The sequence below is a fragment of the Penicillium expansum genome (assembly GCF_000769745.1).
Source record: "Penicillium expansum strain MD-8 chromosome Unknown contig83, whole genome shotgun sequence".
In the NCBI taxonomy this organism is placed as follows: domain Eukaryota; kingdom Fungi; phylum Ascomycota; class Eurotiomycetes; order Eurotiales; family Aspergillaceae; genus Penicillium; species Penicillium expansum.
This window is the reverse complement of record NW_015971356.1, coordinates 84,941-107,951: the sequence shown is the minus strand read 5'-3', so window position 1 is coordinate 107,951 and position 23,011 is coordinate 84,941. Positions and strand designations below refer to the sequence as shown.

At 47.4% G+C, this 23,011-nt stretch overlaps 13 protein-coding genes across 13 annotated transcripts; 9 read left to right on the top strand and 4 right to left on the bottom strand.

Annotated features, from left to right (window-relative positions):
* Nucleotides 1-651: 651 nt before the first annotated feature.
* On the top strand, nucleotides 652-1,521 carry PEX2_029480 (uncharacterized protein; the record flags this gene model as incomplete). Its single annotated transcript, XM_016740223.1, has 2 exons — nucleotides 652-1,270; nucleotides 1,319-1,521. 2 exons carry the CDS (start codon nucleotides 652-654, stop codon nucleotides 1,519-1,521), a joined length of 822 nt encoding a protein of 273 aa, XP_016597345.1.
* A 508-nt stretch (nucleotides 1,522-2,029) lies between these two features.
* PEX2_029470 (haloacid dehalogenase superfamily protein) lies at nucleotides 2,030-3,020 on the bottom strand (the record flags this gene model as incomplete). The annotated part of the gene is made up of 3 exons (XM_016740222.1): nucleotides 2,030-2,728; nucleotides 2,783-2,942; nucleotides 3,004-3,020. The coding sequence occupies 3 exons, from the start codon at nucleotides 3,018-3,020 to the stop codon at nucleotides 2,030-2,032; spliced, it is 876 nt and encodes a 291-aa protein (XP_016597344.1).
* Nucleotides 3,021-3,179: 159 nt separating this feature from the next.
* PEX2_029460 (uncharacterized protein) lies at nucleotides 3,180-4,155 on the top strand (the record flags this gene model as incomplete). The annotated part of the gene is made up of 3 exons (XM_016740221.1): nucleotides 3,180-3,296; nucleotides 3,364-3,993; nucleotides 4,054-4,155. The coding sequence occupies 3 exons, from the start codon at nucleotides 3,180-3,182 to the stop codon at nucleotides 4,153-4,155; spliced, it is 849 nt and encodes a 282-aa protein (XP_016597343.1).
* Nucleotides 4,156-5,281: 1,126 nt separating this feature from the next.
* On the top strand, nucleotides 5,282-5,674 carry PEX2_029450 (uncharacterized protein; the record flags this gene model as incomplete). The annotated part of the gene is made up of 1 exon (XM_016740220.1): nucleotides 5,282-5,674. The coding sequence occupies one exon, from the start codon at nucleotides 5,282-5,284 to the stop codon at nucleotides 5,672-5,674; it is 393 nt and encodes a 130-aa protein (XP_016597342.1).
* Nucleotides 5,675-6,292: 618 nt separating this feature from the next.
* On the top strand, nucleotides 6,293-6,697 carry PEX2_029440 (uncharacterized protein; the record flags this gene model as incomplete). The annotated part of the gene is made up of 1 exon (XM_016740219.1): nucleotides 6,293-6,697. The coding sequence occupies one exon, from the start codon at nucleotides 6,293-6,295 to the stop codon at nucleotides 6,695-6,697; it is 405 nt and encodes a 134-aa protein (XP_016597341.1).
* Nucleotides 6,698-7,008: 311 nt separating this feature from the next.
* Nucleotides 7,009-7,521, bottom strand: PEX2_029430 (putative dUTP diphosphatase Dut; the record flags this gene model as incomplete). The annotated part of the gene is made up of 1 exon (XM_016740218.1): nucleotides 7,009-7,521. One exon carries the CDS (start codon nucleotides 7,519-7,521, stop codon nucleotides 7,009-7,011), a length of 513 nt encoding a protein of 170 aa, XP_016597340.1.
* Nucleotides 7,522-8,015: 494 nt separating this feature from the next.
* On the top strand, nucleotides 8,016-9,713 carry PEX2_029420 (acyl--CoA ligase; the record flags this gene model as incomplete). Its single annotated transcript, XM_016740217.1, has 1 exon — nucleotides 8,016-9,713. The coding sequence occupies one exon, from the start codon at nucleotides 8,016-8,018 to the stop codon at nucleotides 9,711-9,713; it is 1,698 nt and encodes a 565-aa protein (XP_016597339.1).
* Nucleotides 9,714-10,197: 484 nt separating this feature from the next.
* PEX2_029410 (MFS transporter) lies at nucleotides 10,198-11,703 on the top strand (the record flags this gene model as incomplete). Its single annotated transcript, XM_016740216.1, has 1 exon — nucleotides 10,198-11,703. The coding sequence occupies one exon, from the start codon at nucleotides 10,198-10,200 to the stop codon at nucleotides 11,701-11,703; it is 1,506 nt and encodes a 501-aa protein (XP_016597338.1).
* A 440-nt stretch (nucleotides 11,704-12,143) lies between these two features.
* Nucleotides 12,144-13,837, top strand: PEX2_029400 (uncharacterized protein; the record flags this gene model as incomplete). Its single annotated transcript, XM_016740215.1, has 4 exons — nucleotides 12,144-12,328; nucleotides 12,406-12,805; nucleotides 12,862-13,203; nucleotides 13,259-13,837. 4 exons carry the CDS (start codon nucleotides 12,144-12,146, stop codon nucleotides 13,835-13,837), a joined length of 1,506 nt encoding a protein of 501 aa, XP_016597337.1.
* Nucleotides 13,838-14,566: 729 nt separating this feature from the next.
* PEX2_029390 (putative homogentisate 1,2-dioxygenase) lies at nucleotides 14,567-16,368 on the top strand (the record flags this gene model as incomplete). The annotated part of the gene is made up of 7 exons (XM_016740214.1): nucleotides 14,567-14,686; nucleotides 14,739-14,761; nucleotides 14,831-15,005; nucleotides 15,058-15,660; nucleotides 15,712-15,874; nucleotides 15,925-16,047; nucleotides 16,106-16,368. 7 exons carry the CDS (start codon nucleotides 14,567-14,569, stop codon nucleotides 16,366-16,368), a joined length of 1,470 nt encoding a protein of 489 aa, XP_016597336.1.
* Nucleotides 16,369-16,610: 242 nt separating this feature from the next.
* Nucleotides 16,611-17,704, bottom strand: PEX2_029380 (SDR family oxidoreductase; the record flags this gene model as incomplete). The annotated part of the gene is made up of 2 exons (XM_016740213.1): nucleotides 16,611-17,027; nucleotides 17,078-17,704. 2 exons carry the CDS (start codon nucleotides 17,702-17,704, stop codon nucleotides 16,611-16,613), a joined length of 1,044 nt encoding a protein of 347 aa, XP_016597335.1.
* Nucleotides 17,705-19,468: 1,764 nt separating this feature from the next.
* PEX2_029370 (uncharacterized protein) lies at nucleotides 19,469-20,639 on the top strand (the record flags this gene model as incomplete). The annotated part of the gene is made up of 3 exons (XM_016740212.1): nucleotides 19,469-19,690; nucleotides 19,747-19,821; nucleotides 19,878-20,639. The coding sequence occupies 3 exons, from the start codon at nucleotides 19,469-19,471 to the stop codon at nucleotides 20,637-20,639; spliced, it is 1,059 nt and encodes a 352-aa protein (XP_016597334.1).
* A 116-nt stretch (nucleotides 20,640-20,755) lies between these two features.
* On the bottom strand, nucleotides 20,756-21,855 carry PEX2_029360 (uncharacterized protein; the record flags this gene model as incomplete). Its single annotated transcript, XM_016740211.1, has 2 exons — nucleotides 20,756-21,741; nucleotides 21,792-21,855. 2 exons carry the CDS (start codon nucleotides 21,853-21,855, stop codon nucleotides 20,756-20,758), a joined length of 1,050 nt encoding a protein of 349 aa, XP_016597333.1.
* Nucleotides 21,856-23,011: the final 1,156 nt, after the last annotated feature.

Sequence of the window (23,011 nt, the reverse complement as noted above, 5' to 3'; positions counted from 1 at the left end):
GTGGCTGTCTAGCCTATTCGACGGTATCTGTCGTTATGGCTGACGAGAATGCCAAAGAGTGGACACCAGTATGCGTGGCATCAACAAGAAGACAAAGGAAAGAGCCATCACCAATCAATTCGTCGCGACTCTCTTCAGCTACTTTATCAACGGTTCAAAGCCAGCCCGAGGCAACCTCTAGTGAAGAATCCATTGATCAAGATACCGATCTCAGCTATTTCAAGAGTGCAGAATGGTATGACTCAAGTACAGCGACCCATGGTCAATTTTTACTGACCTTACAATGTAAAGGACACCAGACGGAACGACTCTGCTGACAGATTCAGCCGATCATTCTATCAGGACATGGATCCTGTAAGTTGGCGTGTCATCCCTGGTATTGATTCTTTCACTCACGCAGTCAGGCCACCGGATTTGTTGGAGGACAGGCCCATCCACCAGATATCTCCATATTCAACTTTACCCTCAGCGGAGCCGACTTATGCTACCGCAATATATCCCTTCTACAATCTTCAAGATCCATCCACTACCCTATTCCTCTCATCTGTTCGTGATCATCCAATCCGGCTATCATCAGCCCTGGCTCCCACATCAGTGGCGAGCTACTCCCTGGTAAATCCAATGACAGAAGCATTCATAACACCGCACTCAATGATCTACCCATCTACTATGGGTGGGACCCACTTCCTTACAGGCTCCGATAGCCTTATCTGTCTCTTCGACGTGTCCCGAACAGGCGCACAAGGCCCTGTGTCCTCAATGCCGACTATCCCCAGCAAACGCAAGCAGATTGTCGGTGGCGGTATCGGCATGAAGGGCATTGTTTCAGCCCTGGCTCTGAATCCGAGTGGGGACGGTATCCTTGCTGCAGGCACTTTCACTAGACACGTTGGACTGTACAGCTCAAATGGCTCCGGTGAGCTCCTTGGGACTTTCAGCGTGGCGAAAACCAACGCAAACCGTGATATCGGGGGTCGCGGAGTTACGCAGCTTGTCTGGAGTCCCTGTGGCAGATATCTGTATGTCGTCGAGCGTAAGAGTAATGGCATTCTGGTTTATGATGTTCGGGTCACAGGGCAACTGCTTGGCCACTTGCGTGGGCGCAAGGCCTATACGAATCAGCGCATGAAAATTGATGTTGTTTCATCTGGTCCTGATGGCTCTCATGAGATTTGGGCTGGCGGTACCGATGGGTTTATGAGGGTTTGGAGGAGTCCAGAGCACTGTACAGGTGGGAAGGACCCCGATTGGGAGTTTAAGGTGCATGATGGTATGTCCTTTGTGAGTCCCCAAGATGCTCAGTGCTGATATATGACAGATGCCGTGACAAGTACAATGTTTCACCCCATGGGAAGTGTTGTTGCAACCTGCTCTGGACAGCGACATTTTGTTTCAGATGATTCCTCTGACGAAGAAATTCAGATGAAGGACAAGCAGGCCGATAACAGCCTCAAGGTCTGGTCAATGCCATTTCTGTTATCAGAAACTGAGACAAACCATAGCTTAGAACCCGCAGCTTAAGGCACAAAGGGAGAATAGATCCTATTGTCCCGTGTACTTGGTACAGGAATGAGATCAAGTGCCAATTGGACAAATCATTCCACGGATGACCTAGTGACACACTGGAATGCCACAAGGATTACCACAAAGAAATATTACTACAAGTGCTACTGCGGTTGTCTCCAATATTCTCCTCGCCACACCAAAAGAAGGCCTTGTCAAAGTCAGAGTCTCTGGTGAGACTATCATGGAATTAGTTCGCTTTCCTATGGGCAGTCAGACCCGAAGTGTCTTGGAGGACCGTAGGTCTCATTTCGAAGGATTGAATCAATGATACAGACTTGTTGTACTGGCGAGCATATGTTATTACCTCCAATCTGCGATCTTGTACAGAGAAGTGTTGTAGATATGTCAATGGAAATTATTTTCTATCTAGACGATCTACCCGCTCTCATATAAACGGGTATTGACATCTAAAAACCAAACCCAATACTACATATGTACTGCCTCAGAAAGCCAGAGCAAGTCTTCAGGGAATCCGAATGCCATACTTTGCATACGGGAAGTCTTCCAGGGTAGAATAAAGCTGGCCAAACCCATCACCGATCTTTCCAGGCGTCCCAGAGCCCTGCAAACGCCAGGCCTGGAGCTCCTCTGCCTCTTTCTGGGCATCCGACTTCTCCTCCTCCTTATGCGAGCCCGTGGCACCAGCGAGAACCTCTTCCTCTCGCCCCTTGAAGGCTCCTAGGAGACCCGGGTGAGGGCACCAGGCAACCTGCATGCCGGCACGACGACCAGCCTCAACACCTGGAACCGCATCCTCAAACACGAGGCATTCCTCCGGCTTGATCTCCGCTTTCCCCTTGCTACGCAGCTCAATGTTGATGGTCTCCAGAGCAAGCAAGTAGATATCAGGAAGAGGCTTGCCTCGGCCCTTGCCGATGCGCGGGTCATCACCAAGAACCTTATTAGATTCGGGGAATGCCGAGAAAAGCTCTGTCAGATGATCGGTCTTTAATTTGTAGTTGCCTCTGTGCGATGATGTTGCTAGCGCAATGTACACAGGCTCGTCGGTTGACTGCGTCGACACAAGATTGGATAAAAGAGTCGGCACACCGGGGAGTGGCTTTGACCCTGGGAAGTAGTGTCGCTGGCGAGTTGATTGTTCCTCCTTCAGCTCCTCCTCGCTGATGGGGAGCTTAGCAAAGTCGTTGAAGATCTTGGCGGCCTAAATATAGCGTTAAGTACGCAGATACATAACGATATGGAGGCTGAGACGAACCTCCGGCTGGGGACGACCCTGTAGCTGGGCCTTGACTGACCAGGGAAGGATAGGTCTTCCGTACTTCTGGAGGATTTCATTCGTGACTATGGTGTACAAATCCTCTGAGTCAATCAACAAGCCATCCATGTCGAAGAGACATGCTCGGATGCGAGGAAGGCTGTCAACAGAGTCAATTGATATTCAAGTGTGACCAAAATCTACCACCATGTTCTACTCACTCATTAGCGGAAGCCATGGCTGTATAGTCTGTTTACCGGTGTCAGAGTGGGATGTTCTAATGTTGACCACGTTATGATAAGACGCGGGGAATAAAACGTTATCGTCCTTATCAGTCCCGTGATTGAACCCTTGGCAACATCTGATGTTTCTCGGTCGATGACGACCTGCTCACAAAATGAACAATTCTTCTAATGCGCCCGAGCGCGATGGGAAAGGTGCTCCCAATGATGCCGATGACAGTGGTGACGAGGATGTCTTCCACGATGCCCACTTCCCCGCCGAGGAAGAAGCCGTGAGTCGTAACAGTGTTCAAGCTTATGACCGAAGTCGAATATTGACTTCAATCTTCCCTGTAATAGCAACTACTGAAGGAAGCTCACGAAATCAAATCCGAGGCAAATCAGCTATTCCTCGCGAAAAGCTATGATCAAGCCATCTCTTGCTACGATCGAGCTCTCGCTTCATGTCCGAGCTACCTTGACTACGATGTCGCCATAATCCACAGTAATATCGCTGCTTGCCATTTGAAATTGGAAGATTGGAAGGCCGCGGTAGACTCCGCAACCGTCTCCATCGAACGACTGAGCAAGATTATCCCGCCGACCCCACAGGACAACGGCGACGAGTCGAAGGGTAAACAAACCCCTGAATCCGACAAGAAACACACAGATGCAGTAGTTGAACTATCTGGAGACGATGAAGAAGCTGAGTTGAAGGAATTACAACGGTTGCAAGAACAGGATGAGCAGAGGAGCAAGGTGATGCGACTTCGAGCCAAAGTCCTCATGAGACGCGCAAAAGCAAAGACCCAAATCGGTGGCTGGGGTAGTCTGCAAGGTGCTGCAGAAGACTATCAAGCTCTTGCTACAATCGAAAATCTTCCGGCAGATGATAAAAGAGTTGTCCAGCGGGCATTGCGGGAGCTCCCTGAGCGTATCAATCAGGCACGGGAGAAGGAGATGGGCGATATGATGGGCAAGCTGAAGGATGTAAGTACTTCCCTGATTATATCCATGTTGAGATGACAGAGAAATGCTGATACCATACAGCTCGGAAATGGGATCTTGAGCCCATTTGGTCTGTCAACGGACAACTTCAAGTTTGTCCAGGACCCGAAGACGGGTGGCTATAATATGAACTTCCAATCCTGATCAGATTTAGCCAATCAGACATGTTATATATTCGTTCAAATCAGGGCACGCGAGAGCCCTGGAGGGGGTTTGATTTTTAGTACCCTATGCATACCTGGCAGGAAGCCAAGAAGGCGTTCTAACTTTGCATGCTCTCTATTTTATGTTTATTCTGCATCATTCCATAATTGAACGGTACCAGATCCGCAATTGTGGAACTTCAGCCACATGGAATTCCAACTTAAAGATATTACGGCTTTGATACTGGTATGCCCAAAGGCTTCCACATTCTATCATTGTGATTTTTCTCCAAGTTGATCAAGCCATTTATGTCTGAGATGTCTTTACAACTACCTATCCAAACGCTCACGTAGTTCTCACGGTAATGAGTACAACATCAAATTTAAAACCTGAACCCTGTCCTGCTTTTGTTAAGATGAGACCCTAGAATCGCCAAAATCAACCTTGTGTTTGTAATAAATTAAGATGATCTACAGGATAGAACACATGAGCTTGTTCCTGGAAGCCTATGTTCTGAATCGAATACTCATCTAAATGAACTGCATGACTTGCATATGTCTCGGCATCCTTTGCTTGGTGTATTACTTGTCACTCATGACCAAAATGTTGTTATCCGGCTTTCAATGTTAGTTGTTCATTTTCTCATCTTGAGACTTCTGTCAGCTACTATATAAGGATATGCTTTTCTGAGTAGTCTTAGAAGGTAAAAGTTCTATTCCCCATCAAATCAAACTGATAAGCGTTTTACATCAAAACTATACATTGTACCGCGAACGGTTGGGCACACTATGTCACTACACGTACTAGCCTCTATAACTATGGTACTAAAAAATAGATGACTTGCTTGGATGGTTTTGTCCTTATTTCCGTTTCATTTTTTTACCGAAAAATGATTATGCTTTCCCTCAATTGCTTTGAATCTATTCTTTTACGTATTATGAAACATGTCTAGCAAGATCTTTGTAGATAGAATCACATGAGTGTGGTTGCCTTTGACCTCAGCTAAGACTCAAATATATTTTTACGCGTTGCATGACATGGCAAACCCCAACCCATTCGACCTTAAAAGCCCAGCTTTCGTACCCAAATATTATTCCAAGCAATACAATCTTGTACATCACTAACCATGACTTTCAAAGTCTTCACTACTGAGTCGATCGGTGCGCAGAGAAACCACATTGCCATATACATCGAAACCGAGCCAAGCGAAGACAGGGGCTGGCTGCACCATGTCACCGGAACGATTCTGAACGGCATGGATTACACACCCAGGCAAACACCCAACCCGGAGGAGCTGCCAGAACATGTGCCGGACTCGAAGAAGCAGATCGGGACCATTGAGGAAGAAGACCTAGAGAGGTTCCGGGAGGAATGCTGCCTAGCAGTTCTTCCCCCGCGGGCCCAGGTGACGCTCAAGGGAACGCGGCTGTATCCTGATACCCCGCTCTACCGCTGCACAGAGTGGCTGAAGGATGTCGAGGAGATGGCTTTCAGCAAGAGGATCTTTAAGCCTCTGTAATGGGTTAGTGATTTCTTTGATTTTGTGGCCTTCTGAGAGATAATATGATATTGACACAATAAATAGTTTCTGGTTCCATACACGCCATATTTGAGATTAGATCTACAAATCAGACGTTTGGTGTCTAGATAGCATTGCAGTCAATTTAATTTTCTATAGGTATTTATATTGTGTAACCTTTCTTCTAAACATTATATAGATGGGCAACGCAATAATGTGCTAAGACAGTAGTATAATGCATGCGAGTATTGAAATTATTGGATTCTGTGAGGTATGCAATTGAAGCTAGGAGACTTGTATAGGAGGTGTTTCTTATCAAGAAATAGTTGTAATTTTGTTCAGTTCCCCTCTCATTTGTCTTCTAATGTTCTAGCAGTATTGTTGTTTCCCGAGACTCCGGCTATATATGTCTCAAGTCAATGCCTTCTCGTTTATGAATTCTTTGATTGTTTTGCCACTTCCAACTACACCATCAAAGCATCTTGTCTAAAAACCATCAATTATTTGATGGTAGTAAGCTATATCAGGCTACAAAATCCCACCCATTCTTCCCTGGGACATGACGCACACTCTGAAAAAGTCCGTCCAACAACTCAAAGAGCTCCATGACAGCCTAAAATGTCATTCAACGTCTACTTCACCCGTGAAGATGGACGCTGGGACTGGGTATTCTATATTGAGCTTGATGCAGTCACCAAGGAAGGGATGGCAGAGAGTACCGGGTGGACACACTCCTTCGAGAGCGATGGGCAAGATGGGATCCAATACACAGCTCGACTCAACCGCACCCCCAGGTTCAATCCTAAAGGGAACATGCTGGCGACTATCGAAGAAGCAGATTTGCCAAAGTTTCATCAAATATGCTTTGCCGCAATTGGCCCACTACCGCAGCAAAGTCATCTGAGCCGCCTCGGCCTTCACACCGTGATGCCTGCCCGATGGAAACAAGAGCCAAGAGAGTGGTGGTTTTTTATTCGTGACAGGGCCTTTGAAAACGGGATATTCAAGCCTCTTGATATCTAGATACCCGGCCATCCCATGGACCGTTATTAGTTACACCCAGTGTGAGGGCGCTGGGGTGTTCGCGTACAATTGATTGGTTAGAACCCCTGATTATACATAGAAAAGTTCGATTGGCATATTTTAAGCCGTTTTCACCACCTATATTCTAGCTACAACACCAAAAGGATGAGACTCTCTAGAAAAAATACATATAAGATACCCAGAATGACTTTGAAAATGACTACCAAAAAGACGTCACAAGGCCACACAAGCGGCTAGATCTTGTTGCTGGACTAGAAGATATAAACGGGGCAATTCCAGGGATACTTTGATTATTGCAAAGCTGTCATCCCTTGGTAAACTCCGTTGTAACCCTCAACCTTCTCACTCATCTGGTGGAACACAAACTGCGCGAGACGCGCAGCAGGATACAGCCGCAACCCGTTGGGATTGACGACCTGCATTAATGCCCCGACAGCCCCCTCATATCCACTGTCCATAACACCAGCATGTATCGTCACCCCGGACCGAAATAATGAGCTGCGAACAAAAATCTCGCCCATAACATCTAAAGGTACGGAGACGGTCTCGTTGAACTCCACAAGGTAAGAACCCTGCGCAAGATCCAAATATCGGTTTGCATTTTCCTTTGCTGATGGAAACGGTATTTCTTCAGTCGAGGCCGGTTGCCGAAGTTGGTTATCCAAGTCGATTATTCCGGGCGAGGTCCATTTGAGAACGCGCTTCAGTGTGAGGTCTACACCACAGGGCTGGCCCTGTAGGGTGGGATATTTGACATTGCGGATGATGGAGCGGGTAATGAGAGAGCGCCCGGGGAGGATCATGTTCAATAGGCGTCAGAGACTGGTCTCGGGCTGGTCCACTATAATCTCTGCTTCTGTACATGTTGGAGGAGACTGCCAATGTTGTGGTGATAGAAAAGGGGGAAGACAAACAGAGCAAACAACAAACCAAGCAAACAGATAGCCTGCATCCTGCGATGTATGTCATTACCTTCTCAGGTACATACCTAGGCAAGTCTACTTTGTATACGAGCTCGAAATCATACATGAGATCATCGAACCGAGGAAGCCGAAGGGCCGACGCAGGAAAGTCTCCAGAAAAACCACTCCCAAGTTTAGATGTTGTCCAATCAGAACACACCGCGGGGACATAATGCGGGGGCTCACACTTAGGTAAGGAACGCGTATGGAGCCATCAATGCCGAGTTTTGCTCCCGAAAGTACTATGTGTATTGGGATACATTATACTTCTATTTAACATCGCCATTTTTGGTGGACATTTTTTTGAATATCAAGTGTAATTGATTTAGACCAAAATGTCAACAATTTATCGTTCCCCATATCCAGATTTGGATATCGAATCAGTTGATTTGGTCTCTTATCTGTTCTCAAATCCTTTCAATACACCCCTTGATCGCCCTATATACATCAATGCTATCTCAGGAGAGCAATATAACTTTGGAGATGTGATCCAACGTACACGCTCCCTGTCCAACGGGCTCCGGCAAAGTATAGGGGTCAAACCCAACGATGTCGTGGCATTGTTCAGCCCCAACACTATCGATTACCCTGTGGTATGCCATGCAATTGTCGGCTCCAGGGCCATCGTTGCTCCAACCAGTGCAGCTTTGACAGCACTTGAGCTTAACGCTCAGCTCAAGACCAGCGGGGCTAGATTCATCATCGTCCATTCGTCTTTGCTGGAAACTGCCCAAAAAGCAGCCAAGGGAACATCTGTCGAGAAAATCGTCCTGATAGATGGTCAAACAGTCAATGGTCAACCTACATGCAATCACCTTGCTAGTACATTTGCCCCTAGTGATTTCCTCACTATCGATCCAGCCGAGGCAGATCGCCAACCCACGTTCATCTGCTTCTCATCCGGAACATCAGGTGCAGCCAAGGGTGTCATTACAACACACCAGAATATCACATCAAACCTCCAACAATGGCGGTACCACATGCTAGACTCTGGTCTTCCCTCTCAGCGTCCAGCAAGACAATCCGCCATTGCATTCCTGCCATTTAGCCATATCTACGGCCTCAATCTGTTCGTGTGTCAGTGTTTGATGTGGGGTACAACAGTGGTCATCCTGCCCAGGTTCGACCTCGATTTATACCTCAGTTGCATCCAGAAGTACCGACCAGACGAGTTGTCATTGGTGCCACCCATTGCCTTGATGTTGGTTAAAGATCCACGGGTCTCCAAGTACGATTTAACCAGCGTGCGCAGGATCATGTCTGCTGCTGCACCACTTACCATTGAATTATCGTCCGCTCTTGAAGCCAAATTCACGGAAATTTCGAAGACAGAGGTATTCTGTACCCAATCATGGGGTCTCACAGAGACCTCACCAATGGCAACAGCTGTCCCAAATGACCGCATGGATAAGCGGACCACGGGCGTGGGCTGTATTGTGCCGAACATGCAGCTCCGCTTTGTGGATCCTGAGTCCATGAAAGACGCTACCGTCACATCTGATGGATCCACAGTACCTGCGGAGATCTGGTGCCGTGGTCCGAACGTGGTAATGGGCTATTACAACAACGATGAAGCGACGAAAGAGGCATTCCACGTGGACGAGGATGGAACAAGGTGGTTCCGCACGGGTGATATCGGGACTATCGACGGAGATGGGTACGTCACTATCCAGGATCGTATCAAGGAGATGATCAAGTACAAGGGGCTGCAGGTCATCCCTAGCGAGCTGGAGGGAAAGCTGGTCGACCACCCTGACGTGGAGGACGCAGCTGTGACTGGAATGTGGGTGGATGACAGGGCTACTGAACTGCCGGTTGGCTTTGTAGTTCTGAGTCGTCAGGCGAAGGACAGGGATCAGAAGGCTGTCCTTGATGGGATCCACGCGTGGCTGAATGAGCGCATTGCCAACCATAAGCGTCTGCGAGGGGGTATCCATGTCTTGTCACAAATTCCCAAGTCGCCCAGTGGGAAGATTCTGCGGAGACAGTTGAGAGATTTGCTCAAGAGTCAGGCGCCTAAAGCTCGTTTGTGATTGAGTGCTTGGGACATTCTGTGTTCATAGGCTGCATCTGTATAGATCGTGAAGTAGCAATCCCAACCGTCCAATTAGAAACTCTGGCTTATTTCTGCGTATTTCAAATATCGTGTCACTTGACATGCTGCATTATATATCAGAATCGACCACTCCAATTCTATCAAGTGAATCGAAGATCTAAAACGGCAACACGTGAAATCTCGGGGGATTTACAATCTCGGGCCCCGCGGGTTCCGATCGGAGATCAATTGACGGACTCCGACGTTTTGAGACCCAGAGGCTTGTTCAATTTTCTCTTCTTATCAGATGGAACTGATGGTATTAAATCACGCTGACTGCACATTGCACATTGCACATATCTTCTTACCTTCTTTTTTCATTGAATATCGGGGCAAGGGGCCAGTCCATTTTCGGTTGTGAGGCCGATCTGACCAGCTTACGCGGATCGTGATTCCTACTCTCAATCACTGCTTTACTTGCCATGGCTTTATGGAAAACTTCCTTCTCAGATGAGAAGGAAGCAGAGAGACCCAAGTTTGTTGAGTTGAGGTCGTCAAAATGGTTTATCATGTTCGTTGTCGCCTTTGCTACTGGAACGGACATATTCATGTACGGTCTTATCGTACCGGTCACGCCAACCGCATTGAAAGACAGAGTGGGCATCTCAGAGGGAAACATTCAGAGCTGGACATCGATCCTTCTCGCCCTGTATTCGGCTGCTTTGTTGGCCTTTGCGCCTGTTGTCGGGTACATCGCTGATCGATTCGAGTCCCGCCGGTGGCCTTTGCTAGTTGGCCTCATTGCGCTAGCCGCTGCAACAGCCTTGCTATGTGTCGGCACTAATATCGCGCTGTGGATTGTCGGTCGCTTGTTTCAAGGCGCTGCCGCTGCGGTGGTATGGACGGCCGGCTTGGCACTGATGGTAGACACTGTCGGAAAAGACGACCTCGGCCAAGCTATTGGCTATGTCTCCATGGCTATTAGTGTTGGCACACTAGCGGGACCTCTTCTTGGTGGAGTTGTCTATGAGAATGGTGGATATTACGCTGTTTTCGGCCTTGCATTCGCTTTCATCGTCCTAGATATCATCTTGCGATTGCTGTTGATTGAGAGAAGGCATGCTATCAAATGGCTTGCGCCAGAGATGACACCTCTCTCTGTGAATGGAGATCAATCCACGGAAAAGAAGTCAGCTCAAACCTCAGAGCCTCCCACCCCGCTCACAAATGGCTCTGAACCCTCTGAGCCCTCTGAGAACCGTGAATCCCAACCGCCTTCTCCTCCCTCGCGGAGTGCGTTCGGACGTATCGTCATTTTGTTGAGCTCGCCGCGTCTCGTTGTTTCTGTTTGGGGGTACTTCATCCTATCAATCGTCCTGACCTCATTTGACAGTGTCCTTCCACTCTTCGTGCAAGAGACATTCGGGTGGCAGCAGAGTGGCCAGGGACTAATCTTTATCTCTCTCATGGTCCCACACGTAGTTGACCCACTGACAGGGTACATTATTGACAAGTACCCCAAATCCTGTCGTTACCTCGCAGCAGGGGCATTTCTCGCTGCCGTTCCTGTGATGGTGCTCCTGCGTTTTGTTACGGATAACTCGATGCAACACAAGATTCTGCTATGTGCTCTTCTCGCTTGCGTTGGGCTGTGCTTTGCGGTGGCTATGCCACCTCTCATTGCCGAGGTCTTCTTCGCTGTGAAGGAGAAGGAAGATAAAACTCCTGATATCTTCGGTCGCGGTGGTGCTATGGCTCTAGCCTTTGGGCTGTCGAATATGGGGTTCGCGTCCGGGAGTCTGATTGGGCCATTTTTTGCAGGCTTCATTCGTCAGGAGGCTGGCTGGGGGGCGATGGGATGGGCGTTAGGGTTAATAGCTGGCATATCGTCTGTCCCAATCCTGTTGTTCGTGGGTGGCTGGATCTCGAGGAAGCCGGTCGAGTCAGAGAATGAAGTCCAATTGACCGGCAGCGCTCCTGGTCCATGATTTGGTAAAGCCAAGCAAAGAAATCTGCCTTGTATATACTTCATAATTTCTGTTTATGTCAACTTTGACAGCCCTACAGGCAAAATTGATATCGGCCTTGGTGCCTTAATTGTCGGGGTTACACATCCTCCTCTTGGCATCACACAGAAATCATACCAGGGGCTCCGAGTGTTTAGTCACAACATTGTATCATCCAATAATATCTACCTTACTCTAACCGAAATTTGAAAAACAAAGGAAAAAGGGATTCAATAAATCGTCCTGGACGAGCCCCACAAGTATTCCCCGCAGCCCCACGAAGATCATGGACGTGCTAATATCGACTCGGGACTTGTTCGAAAGGACATGAGCCGTGATTATGGAGCCATGTCACCTGAATTGGCCGAGGTTCCCAATCTAATTTCATCGCCTATACAGTTCTGAAGTTCTGAGCGTTCACTATGGCGAATCCTGAAATCCGACACTTAGCCCTGGATGGCACATTCAAGGGCATCCAGCGTGATGATCAAAATGTGCCCGTTCATCAATTCCTGGGTATAAAATATGCTAGTATCCCTGCACGCTTCGAGAAGGCCGAGCCTGTACGCAGTTTCGATGGGGCTGTTGTTGATTCCTCAAAATATGGGTAAGCTGTATTCACACAAGACAAAAACAGACTATCCTTGGGATACAACCAAGTTCCTATACTGACATTTGATATAGTCCGATATGTCCTCAACCAGACGTGGATGTCCGCCATCTCCTCCGTATTCCTGAGGACTTCCCCATTGCCCCCGAAGCAGAGGATGAATTCGAATGCCTGAATCTAGAGATTACATGTCCTCCCAAATCTTCCATAACAGGCCCTCTTCCTGTTCTCGTGTGGATACATGGCGGCTCTCAGATCGTCACATTCTGCTCCGCAGCCTCCAATATTTGTGACCCGACCAAGATTGTCGCAGATTCTATCACGGCAGGAAAACCTATCATCTTCGTCTCGATCAATTACCGCCTAAATATTTTCAGCTTCGGAGATGGCAAAGAAAGGAATCTAGCTCTAAAAGACCAGCGTCTAGGCATTGAGTGGGTGCGACAGAATATTGCTGGTTTCGGGGGTGATCCTGTAAGTTGGATATTCACCGTTTCCTGCGACTACTTGACTGTGCTCATTACCAGTAGGAAAATATCACCTTGTCGGGCGAAAGCGCTGGTGCTATCTATACCCATGCTCATCTCATCACTGGACCTCCTGTGAAAAGGGCTGTCATGGCATCTGGAACTCTTTACCTGTCCTCCCCGCTACCGGTCGAAAAAGGAGACGGTCTTATTCGAGGATTAGAGGCAAAAGTCCGAGAGCTTGGCCAAACTTCACTGCGCGAATCCTCCGTTACTGCATTGGTGCAAGCACTGCGCGAGTGCAATGTGAATACAATGTGGATCCAAGAAGAGCCTGAGCTGACAGGTTGGGAAACCAGACCCGAGCAGGTTGAAGAAGTAATGATTGGTGATGTCGAGTACGAGGTAAGTAAAGCCTTAGATATGTCTAGTCCTAGGACATCATTAATATTTGACTCAGTCTGTTATTTGGCGAAACGGCGTCGAGCTCCTCGACGGAGAGACAATCGCCGCTGCATTCGACAATAATACCCAATGGGGCACCCAAATTCGGAAAATGTACCAAATTGTCGGTGATCGCCCAACTGCTGCGAAGCTGGGAGCTCTAGATCTCGTCAATGATGTTCGGTATACCCTCCCTGTTGAAGTCATTACCGACAAGTTACGCGCAGCCAACAAGCCTGTCTTCCGATATGTGGTAGACCAGTCTAATCCCTGGCAGCCTTCAAGTCGCGCACATCATGCCGTTGATCTACTGTTTCTTTTCGACGGCGTAGATCTATTGTTTAATCCTGCGGCTAGCGCTGTTGGACAGGAGATGCGGCAGCGTTGGATTCGGTTTGTCAATGGTGATGGACCTTGGTCTGCAGATCTTAGATTTGCTTTTGGACCTCTGGGGGAGTGTAAAGAGATTGATGAGTTGCAGTTCGCTGCTCGTCGGAGAGTCGAGCATTGCAAAATTCTTAAGAAGGCAGGAAATAGCGCGTACATGCCTATTGTATTTGCTTTGACTGCAGGGAGGATTAGTCTGTTAAATTAGTGCTAAATGAGTCTAAAGCAAGAGAAAAAATATATACACAATCTAGTGAATTATTACTGCGAAATGATAATTTTGCTTTTGTTGTAAATAATTGGCCAGTTGTCTCGGCACCCAGTACCTACCCAACGCCGACGACTTCTTTTCGGGTCCCCAACATCTCGGCAGTTGAACGACCATCTTAATACCGTCAAACTTCCAACAAAACTAACCCTGACGTCCTTGTCTCTCTTCATCGGCCAAGCCTCCACCGTTACTCAGCCCTTACTCATGTGGGATCGTCTATCTCCTCCTCACATGCGTGCTATTTCTCCGCAAATCCATCGCCCGAAGCTGGTCCACTAGGGGAGCCCGGCAAGTCGATTGACCATGGTTTTGCCGATTCATGGGGGGAGATCCACCGCTAAGACATGTAATGCGCCATCATCGTGTGTTCAGCTGATCCTTCGTGGCCATGCCGGATCTCCCGAGGGACATCCGTGCCTTGCTGTATATTTCTCCCCCGGTAAACGAATCGAATGGATAATTTTGCTTGGGTCTTGGGTTGCTTTATTGTTATCATTGATTTTTTTTCTCTTTTTGACTCAGTGACCCCACAAGTCTGGTCTGATCATTTACGCTGAAGTACATATATAGGGGTGTTGCATCCCCAGTGTTCCCGAGTAGACGAATAGAACAATCACTACTCTATCTAGTTGGTTCATTCTCTATTTTCTAGCCATCTTCATCACTATGCCTTCTACTGATTCTTTATCGGACTCTGAGGATTATCAAAAGATATTCCACTGGGCAGAGACCCAAAAGGATGGAACTATCCCTTCCTTCAACACAAGGCGTAACGATCCTTATGAGGTATATTGGTTCATCGTGATATCCAAAAACTCCCTAACTAACTCTTCCATAGTATCAATCCGGCTTTGGCAACGCGTATGTGTTCTTACATAGCCTATATCTCCAAGGTTGGCTTGAAATGCTAATATAACATCCCTTGAACAGCTTTACATCTGAAGCAATCCCTGGAACTATTCCACACGGCCAAAATAGCCCTCGCAATGTGAGGTTCGGTCTTTACGCCGAGCAGATGACAGCCACTGCCTTTGTCGCTCCACGACACTGTAACAAGAAGGCGTGGTTATACCGTGTCCGCCCTGCTGTCGCCCACCAGGGCTTCGTAAGTACCTCTTGCCCTTTGTCCTGTATGTCGGCACTGACATCTCTTGCAGACAGAACTGCCAGACAACAAGGACACCGAAGCAAACTTCCTACCCTTGAACCCGCGCATCCATGTGTCCCCTACCCAGCTAGCATGGCACCCCTTTGATATCCCCGAAAGCGAAGAGGTCGACTTCGTTTCAGGATTAAAGACTGTCGCTGGTTCAGGTGACCCCACACTGCGCGAAGGATTGGCCACACATGTCTACGTCGCCAACACAAGCATGAAGAAGAAGGCATTTGTTAACTCCGATGGTGAATTTCTCATTGTTCCACAGCAGGGAGCACTCGACATTCAAACTGAATTTGGCCCCATCTTTGTGCAGCCAGGTGAGATAGTTATTATTCAGCGCGGTATCCGCTTTAGCGTCAATCTTCCAGACGGTCCCTCGCGTGGCTACATCCTTGAGGTCTGGGGTACGCAATTCGAGCTCCCTGAGCTGGGACCCCTTGGTGCTAATGGTCTTGCAAATGAAAGGGACTTTTTAAGTCCTGTTGCTCGGTATGAGGTGGCTCAAGAGCCATGGGAAATTATTTACAAGCTTGGGGGCAAGTTCTTCAAGAGTACTCAAAACCACAGCCCATATGATGTCGTAGCCTGGCATGGAAACTATGTGAGTTGCGTCCTTGTCATGATTGGATCTCAGCTAACTAATGGCATTTAGGTTCCCTATAAATATGACTTGACCAAGTTCGTCAACGTCGGCTCGATCTCTGTGGATCATATCGACCCGTCTATTTTCTGTGTCCTAACAGCCAAGTCCCGCGATCTTACCGCGCCTCTGGCTGATTTCCTCACTTTCTCTCCTCGGTGGGATGTTGCCTCACGTATGTCTGGTCAATTTATTGGTTTATGAACATTGCTAATGATAAAAAAGACACATATCGGCCTCCCTATTACCACCGCAACGCGGCGTCCGAGCTAATGGGTTTAATCTACGGCGGTTATGGTGGCCGCTCGGACGAATTCAGGCCGGGAAGTGTGTCATTTGAATGTGGCAGTAAGATCATCCTGGAATTTTCCCATCGAGTACAAGTCAATGCTGATATCTCATACAGTGGTCCCCCATGGTGTTGCCTACGAAGAGTTCAAGGACGCCACCGATAATACACCACCAGCGATGCAGATATCTAAAGCATCAGTTGCATTCATGTTCGAGTCTTGCCGTCCCTTCACAATTACTGATTATGCATGGAATAGTACTAAGAAACATGAGCATGAGCCCAAAATGTGGGATAGCTTAGTGGACAATTTCTCGAAGCACGCCGAGGAGGTTGATGAGATTTTGGCTAAGAAGGCGAAGAATCATTCTTTCCGCTAGACATTTTTGTACATGAGGAAATATCAACTCGTTTTGTCTCGTTTAAACAATTTACTTGAAATTGAACTGGATGAAAACAGACTCGCGGGAAGTACCCAGACAGATGGGTCAACTAATCGGCTATTGTAGACATGATGAAGCTCGTGTAGTCTGGAAGAATCCCAATTTTTAATTTTCACAGAAGGATCATAGCTACTTAACCCGAAATAAAAAAGTACAGGAGGTCAGATTCACCCGGTAGTTCAATCTTCAATCTGCTCGATTTCCAAAAACCGATGCACAGTGTCCACTATCGTTTCTTCAAGGCTCCTCGGAGCAAATCCAAGGTCTTTTCTCGCCTTGCTGCTATCTATACCGAGTAAATCACTCTCCTCGGTTCTTCCAGCAGGGAGGCGCCCCTTAAGAGAGGGAAAGTGCCTTTTCATGATATCAACTAACTGCTGCTGGGTGTAGGTGCCGGACGAAGTCGAATATCTTTGATTAGAGGCAATGGCTTCTTCATAGGCTCGGATATGGACTTTAGCTGCGTCTCTGACATCAACGTAGACAGGGAAAGGCGTTTCTCCTGGGACGTCTAGCTTTCCCTCCATGAGTTGATACACAGAGCCAAGAGAGAGGTTGGCGGACAGATCGTGGGTTGGAATCATAATTGGTCCCATCTAAATCTCACTTAGTCTGTATAACATTGCATCAGATTTAGAGAACATACAATCATTGCCGGACAAATAGTGACAAGGTCGAAAGAAGGCTGCTCGTTTTCGATAAATTCCCATGCCGTCTGCTCGGCAAGCTGTTTGCTAGCAAGGTATCCAACAACTGGTGACCCCTTGGCTGCTTCATCCCAAGTTGTTTTAGCCCAGTCTTCCTCGTTATAATGATAATCACGGTCCAAACCAACACTAGGATCAATCATCGCGGCTATCGACGACGTCAACACAACCCGCTTGACATCTAGCCCATATTGTTTGATGGACTGCAAGATGCCTCGAGTCCCGGATACAGCTGGGATGAGAAGATCATTGGTGTTGTCTGTCGCGTTAAATGTACAGGGCGAAGATACATGAAACACCCCGGTGACACCTTGGACAGCTATGTCATATGCACCCGGGATGATCATATCTGGAACGAGGACATATGAAAGCCGTTGGCTGTCGGGAGCATGTGCTTGGAGGACCTTCTTTACCATAGCCTCGGATCGAACAGTGACTCGGACAGAATATCCTTGGTGCAATAGCTCACGGACGACATGGGATGCGAGGAAGCCGGAGCCTCCAGTCACCAGGACAGTTTCCGTGGGATCCGGAGCACCCCCAGAAGATGTCTGAATGGTTGTCATGACTAGATTATGAGCAGCGTAATTTTTTAATATGTTAATTCCGATTTTCGTAGTGATTTGGAGGGCTGTTAAGCTGTGTAAATTTTAGAGGTTATATTGAAGTCCCTTATATACAAATTGTGCAGAACGTTTTATGTCAATGGAAAGCCAAGGTATCCGGTTTACTGTCACATAGGTTACACTTGCAGACACGTTGAACAATGAAGATCATGACCTCAATTCATGTGTTGGGTATTATATGGGTAGTTTGGGGGTGCACAAAAAATATTTCGACGGTCGTTATTGTATTGTCTGCATTAGAGACCTCTTTAAGTTAGACTTATTTCTTGAGTTACCACGAAGACCGGGAGTTTGGAATTAAACAAAAGCACAGCATACCTAGGCATACGATGGCAAGCTCGGGTATGCAGTGGAAGGTTACACAACAGCCTAGGCTTTAACTATGTTTAGGCTCATGTGTGTGAAATTCCAATGGCATTGTCTTCGGAGTGTCCACAGACTCGGAACCATAGCCTATCAAGCCATGCCGCGTCGCCATACATAGCTAGTTTAGGAGAAACGTCCGGTTTAGACAAAATCCCCGGATGCTGCAAATGATCTGCAATGGACTTTTCATACCTCCTCGTATCTTATCGAGCCGCGTGACCAAACATATGTTATACAGAAGGTGACTACTTCGCAAAAGCAGGGAGAAAGCACTAGATTTTGAGAACTAATACTCTCGGCAAAATATGGGGTTATTTTTCATTTCGGTATGGCTAGATCTAGAATCTCATCCCCCTCCATCACACTTGTCTCCTCCCAATATTCGTCGGCCAATTCGAGTTCCTTCGGAATATTGACATCATCATCGTGCCTTGAGCGTAGTTCTAATCCATGTTCACCAAATGTCACGTTTAACAACAAAGTTACAGTAATTTGCAATCATTTTCAAAATTATTACCCCGAGGAATCGTCAACACCTTTTAACGGACTCTATAATCTAAAGATGAGCCCGATCAGCCCCACTAAGCGATCTTTGATTGGCCGCTCTAATCAGTCCCACCATTTAGGCAGTTCGGTATCTCATGTGACAGAAATCTTGTGTACAGTAAGGTATGGTATTGATGACAGATGTGGATGACTCTAAAATGACTAAGCTTATTATGTTCTTTCCAAGGTTTGCATGGGATCCGCAAAGCGGTCCATGTATTATCCGAGGGTTTTGACTCGGTTTTCAGCCATGTATTGTAACATAGCTTTCGACATCATGTCAAGCCTCGTTTCTCTTCGAATGGATTATGGTCGGTATTGGAGGCCGAAGCAAAGGGTGTCGCACCTGCCGACGTCGAAGAGTTAAATGCGGTATGGGTTAATTCGCAAGTACTTCGTACGCACTTCTGACCTCTAACCCTAGATGAAGAAAAGCCGCTCTGTCATCGGTGTCAAAAAAGTGGTTTTGAATGTGAGGGTTATGTGGAATTTGCCCAGTTTATTGATCAGACAAGTCACCTGAGAAAAAGGGCTACACAGAGGTTGGCATTACCATCGAGCTGCTCAGACTCTTCTGAGACAGGATCGGTGGAACCAGTACCAATTATCAATTTCCGATTGAGTGTCAACCCACCATGGAGCGAGAACGACATCGTGACTACCTTCCTATTTAATCGCCTCTTTAACTGGAATGATGGTCCTGCATCTCCACATGTGCCAGCATGGACCTCGATACTTCTACACCAAGGCAACGAAGCCCAGCTATCAACGGTCTCGGTCCGTGCTTTAGCCATGGTCTATTTTGCCAAGGTCAATAAGCAACACCAGGTGATGCGCAAAGGTGTATCTTTTTATGCCCATGCTCTCCAAGATTTGCAGACCAAACTACTGCGCCAAGATCAGGCGATGGGCGACGATGTCCTCGTGGCCATCATTTGCCTGGCTATCTACGAGTTGATCGCCCTTACCCAGCCCAGAGCTTGGCTTTCTCATTATCAAGGGCTAGCTAGACTGGTGAGTGCTAGAATCTTGTCATCTAGTCATGATGTAGGAATCTAATATCGATTTAGATGTCGTTAAGAGGGCCCCATCGACATCAATCTGGCATTGCATTCGCTATGATGCCGACTCTCAGATCATGTGTTGTGAGTGCAGGGTCCCTTTAGCGTTCAAATCTGTCAACCTACTAAATGAACGATAGATTATTGGATATATCATAGAACGAAAACGGTGTTTCCTCGAAGATCCCGCCTGGAAAACCATACCGTGGGCTGAGCGAGGTCTTGGTTCAAAAACACCCACAGACTTGCTGCAGGACATTATGTGCGATATTCCCGGCATACTGCAGGACCTAAGCGAGGCAGTATTGTGTCACCCTTGTGACCCCAGCAAAGAAGAGTTTACATTGGAGTTTATTCCAAGAGCGCTCTCAACCCTTGAAGCCCTGCATTCCTGGCGCTGGAATTGGGAATCGCAGTTCCCAAACTCGACATTCATCACCACACCTATCGAATACATCTCCTCTGATTCAATATCTCTACCTCCAAGTCCATTCAAATCCGTCATCTGGTTCCAACATCCTCACCGCGGCGTCGAGCTCATTGTTTATAATGCAATACGTCTCATTCTCATGCAAGCTCTTCAGATAGCAGGCGCTGACCTGGATAACATTCAGGTTGAAGACTTCAGTGATCCACTCCTCCCCATGCAGGGGAACAGAAATGACATAGCAATTGAGATATGTCGGACGGTCGATTATCACCTACACTATTTGAAGAGCACTGGTGCATTCATGCTCTTATTTCCGCTGAACGTCGCGTATGTACATCTGGATCGGAAATCTACTGAGATCAGAGGGTGGTTGGAAAGAGTCATGGCAGACGTCGCTGACTCACATGGGTTGGAGGTCGGGAGGTCAGAGAATATGCTGAGAAAACCCGCTGATATGCGTGCTGAGATTTGAGAACGGATCGCTACCACGAAATTTGATCTTATAGTGAATGCATGTGCCAATTGGTCTATCTGCGATATGAAGTGGAAAGGATATCTAACTATTGCATAAGAACCACGCATTCATTCCTAATCCGAATCCAAATCATGCTCCTCGTCACCTGTCCTTGTATCCGCCGGCAAGATCACTATCCATTGAAGCTTGTTGACCTTTTTCGTTTCCTTCTGGTCTCTTTTAGCTTGTCTTTTTTCTCTTTTGTCGCTGTTTTGAGACATGTTGTCTTCCCTGTCTTCCTCCAGCTCAGTCAACTTCCTCTCCAACCGTCTCAGCTCTCGCATCAACTCCCGCCCGGTTTTGGCTTGATCTGGCTGCCTTGGATCCAAGAACTGCATTCTTTGCTTGATGTCACCTATGCTGTCTTGTAAATCGAGAATTGCGTCATCCACCTTCCGCTCATCCCGTCGGCTCTTCTTATCTTTCTTGTCTTTCTTGTCTGATTCCTTATACTTTTTCTCCGCTTTCTGCAATTTTTCAAGTTGCTTTTTTTCTGCCTTTTGCGCAGAGTAAGCCCCCCACTTCTTCATCCAGTTGTCTTCATCGGCAGGAGCAGCCAATTCGTCGAAGGTCAGCGGCATCACGCTGTTACCCAGAGCCGCCATTCTGGTTGCGAGGGGGCTCTGGCTTTGACCCCCATCCCCGACAAGAACCCGATACTGCTCTCCTGAAAAGACCATTGAATTTTGGAGTCCAACTAGTGAGAGCATCTTATCGGTTTTGACAATTCTGACCAAGAGTCCCTTTGGATTGAAAATGACCTCATTGGCCTTCTTCAAATACTGCTTGGTCCGGACAACTGAGACACCCGCACTGCCCAAGCCTGCAGCCAACTGCAGTCCGCTCCCGACCGCCTGGGCTGTTAATAGCGGGACAAAACCGACAAGCATACCAATTTTGCTGGTCGCTTGCAAAGCGGGGTTGGCCAAGAACGCTTCGTTGAGGCCATCGATGAAACATAGGAGGTCTCGTTGGGTCAGCCCTGCTTGGACCTCGAGATCCCTAGCCCGGGCTCTGGCGAAGGGACTCAAATTGGCGCCACCGAAAACTTTGGTAATCTCTGCTTGGAGTTAATATATGGCTGTTGGCGGTTGATGGGAGTGTTCTTACGAGGTATCACACATGGTCTTGCACGCGGCGCAACATTTTGCTGTTCAAAGAAGTTTTTTTGCATCTGGGTTGGGTACGAGGATGTTACTGGTTGTTCTGTATTTGCATATTGAACCCATGGTTGCTGATATGTATCGCCGGAACCTGGGTATGCCGAGGGAGACCAACGCTCGGGTTGTTGCTGTACATGATCAATCGGTCGGGTTGATATGGCGTAGCTTGGCTCTTGCTGTGTCCACTCATAATTACTGTTTGGGACGGAGTTGTCGTAGTATAAATTACTCGACGAAACCCTATACGGCGGAGGAGATGAATGATATCGGTGTTGCGCCATGACAAAGGATTGCGTCTCTGGAGTTCGAAGCTATGGCAGCAGAATTCACGCACAGAGGGCCTATATGCTGTCTTATATATCTCATTACCAACCTAAAATAAAAAGCTTGATACTTGAACTAGTTCCCTCTCTGGTGCAACTCGCGAGGTATCTACTTCGAGACCCACATCTCGCGAATTGCGCCCGATTTGGTTTAGCGCATCCAATGTCTCGATGGCTTTTTCTCTCCTTGTCAGCCTCAAAGTTGGCTGTGCAAATATCTATGGTTTTCCGAGATTAGACCGGCAGGTGAGCCATTTAATGATCTGTCATTCGGCTGGCCCAACGAATTGAGCGAAATGGAAAAAAGATGATCACAGTTTTCCGCCTGAATGATGAATTATGACAAGGATAGTCAGCCGCTTATGCGGCCTTTTGATATCTTTTTAGTTAAGTCTTTTTAGCTGGGCTTTTTAAATATCCTTTTTTATAGATACAAACTCTTAGGGAAAAGTATCACAATACAAGGGGTGGGAAACTTCACACTACTAATAAGTAGAACAAGAATCAAAAGACAGAAAGATTGGATCTCCAACTTCTCAGAATGGAAATCCTTTCTCATAGCACGAGCAACACCGGTGCCTAACCAGAGGAATTTTTAATTAGAAAACTTCCTTTTATCTAAACCGAAGACAACATAGCCTATTCATACCTTCATGCCCAACCCCATTAGGATACTAAGCACCAAATGCCACCTGAAACAGATGGCAGGAGGGTGTCTTTATGACAGATACATGCAGCATACAGCTCTACTAGTATCTCCCCATCGCCTATTTTACTAACCTTAACTTCCTCGAGCGACTAGCTCCCGTACTACGATTGCCTGGCTAGTATTCACTTCCGTGTT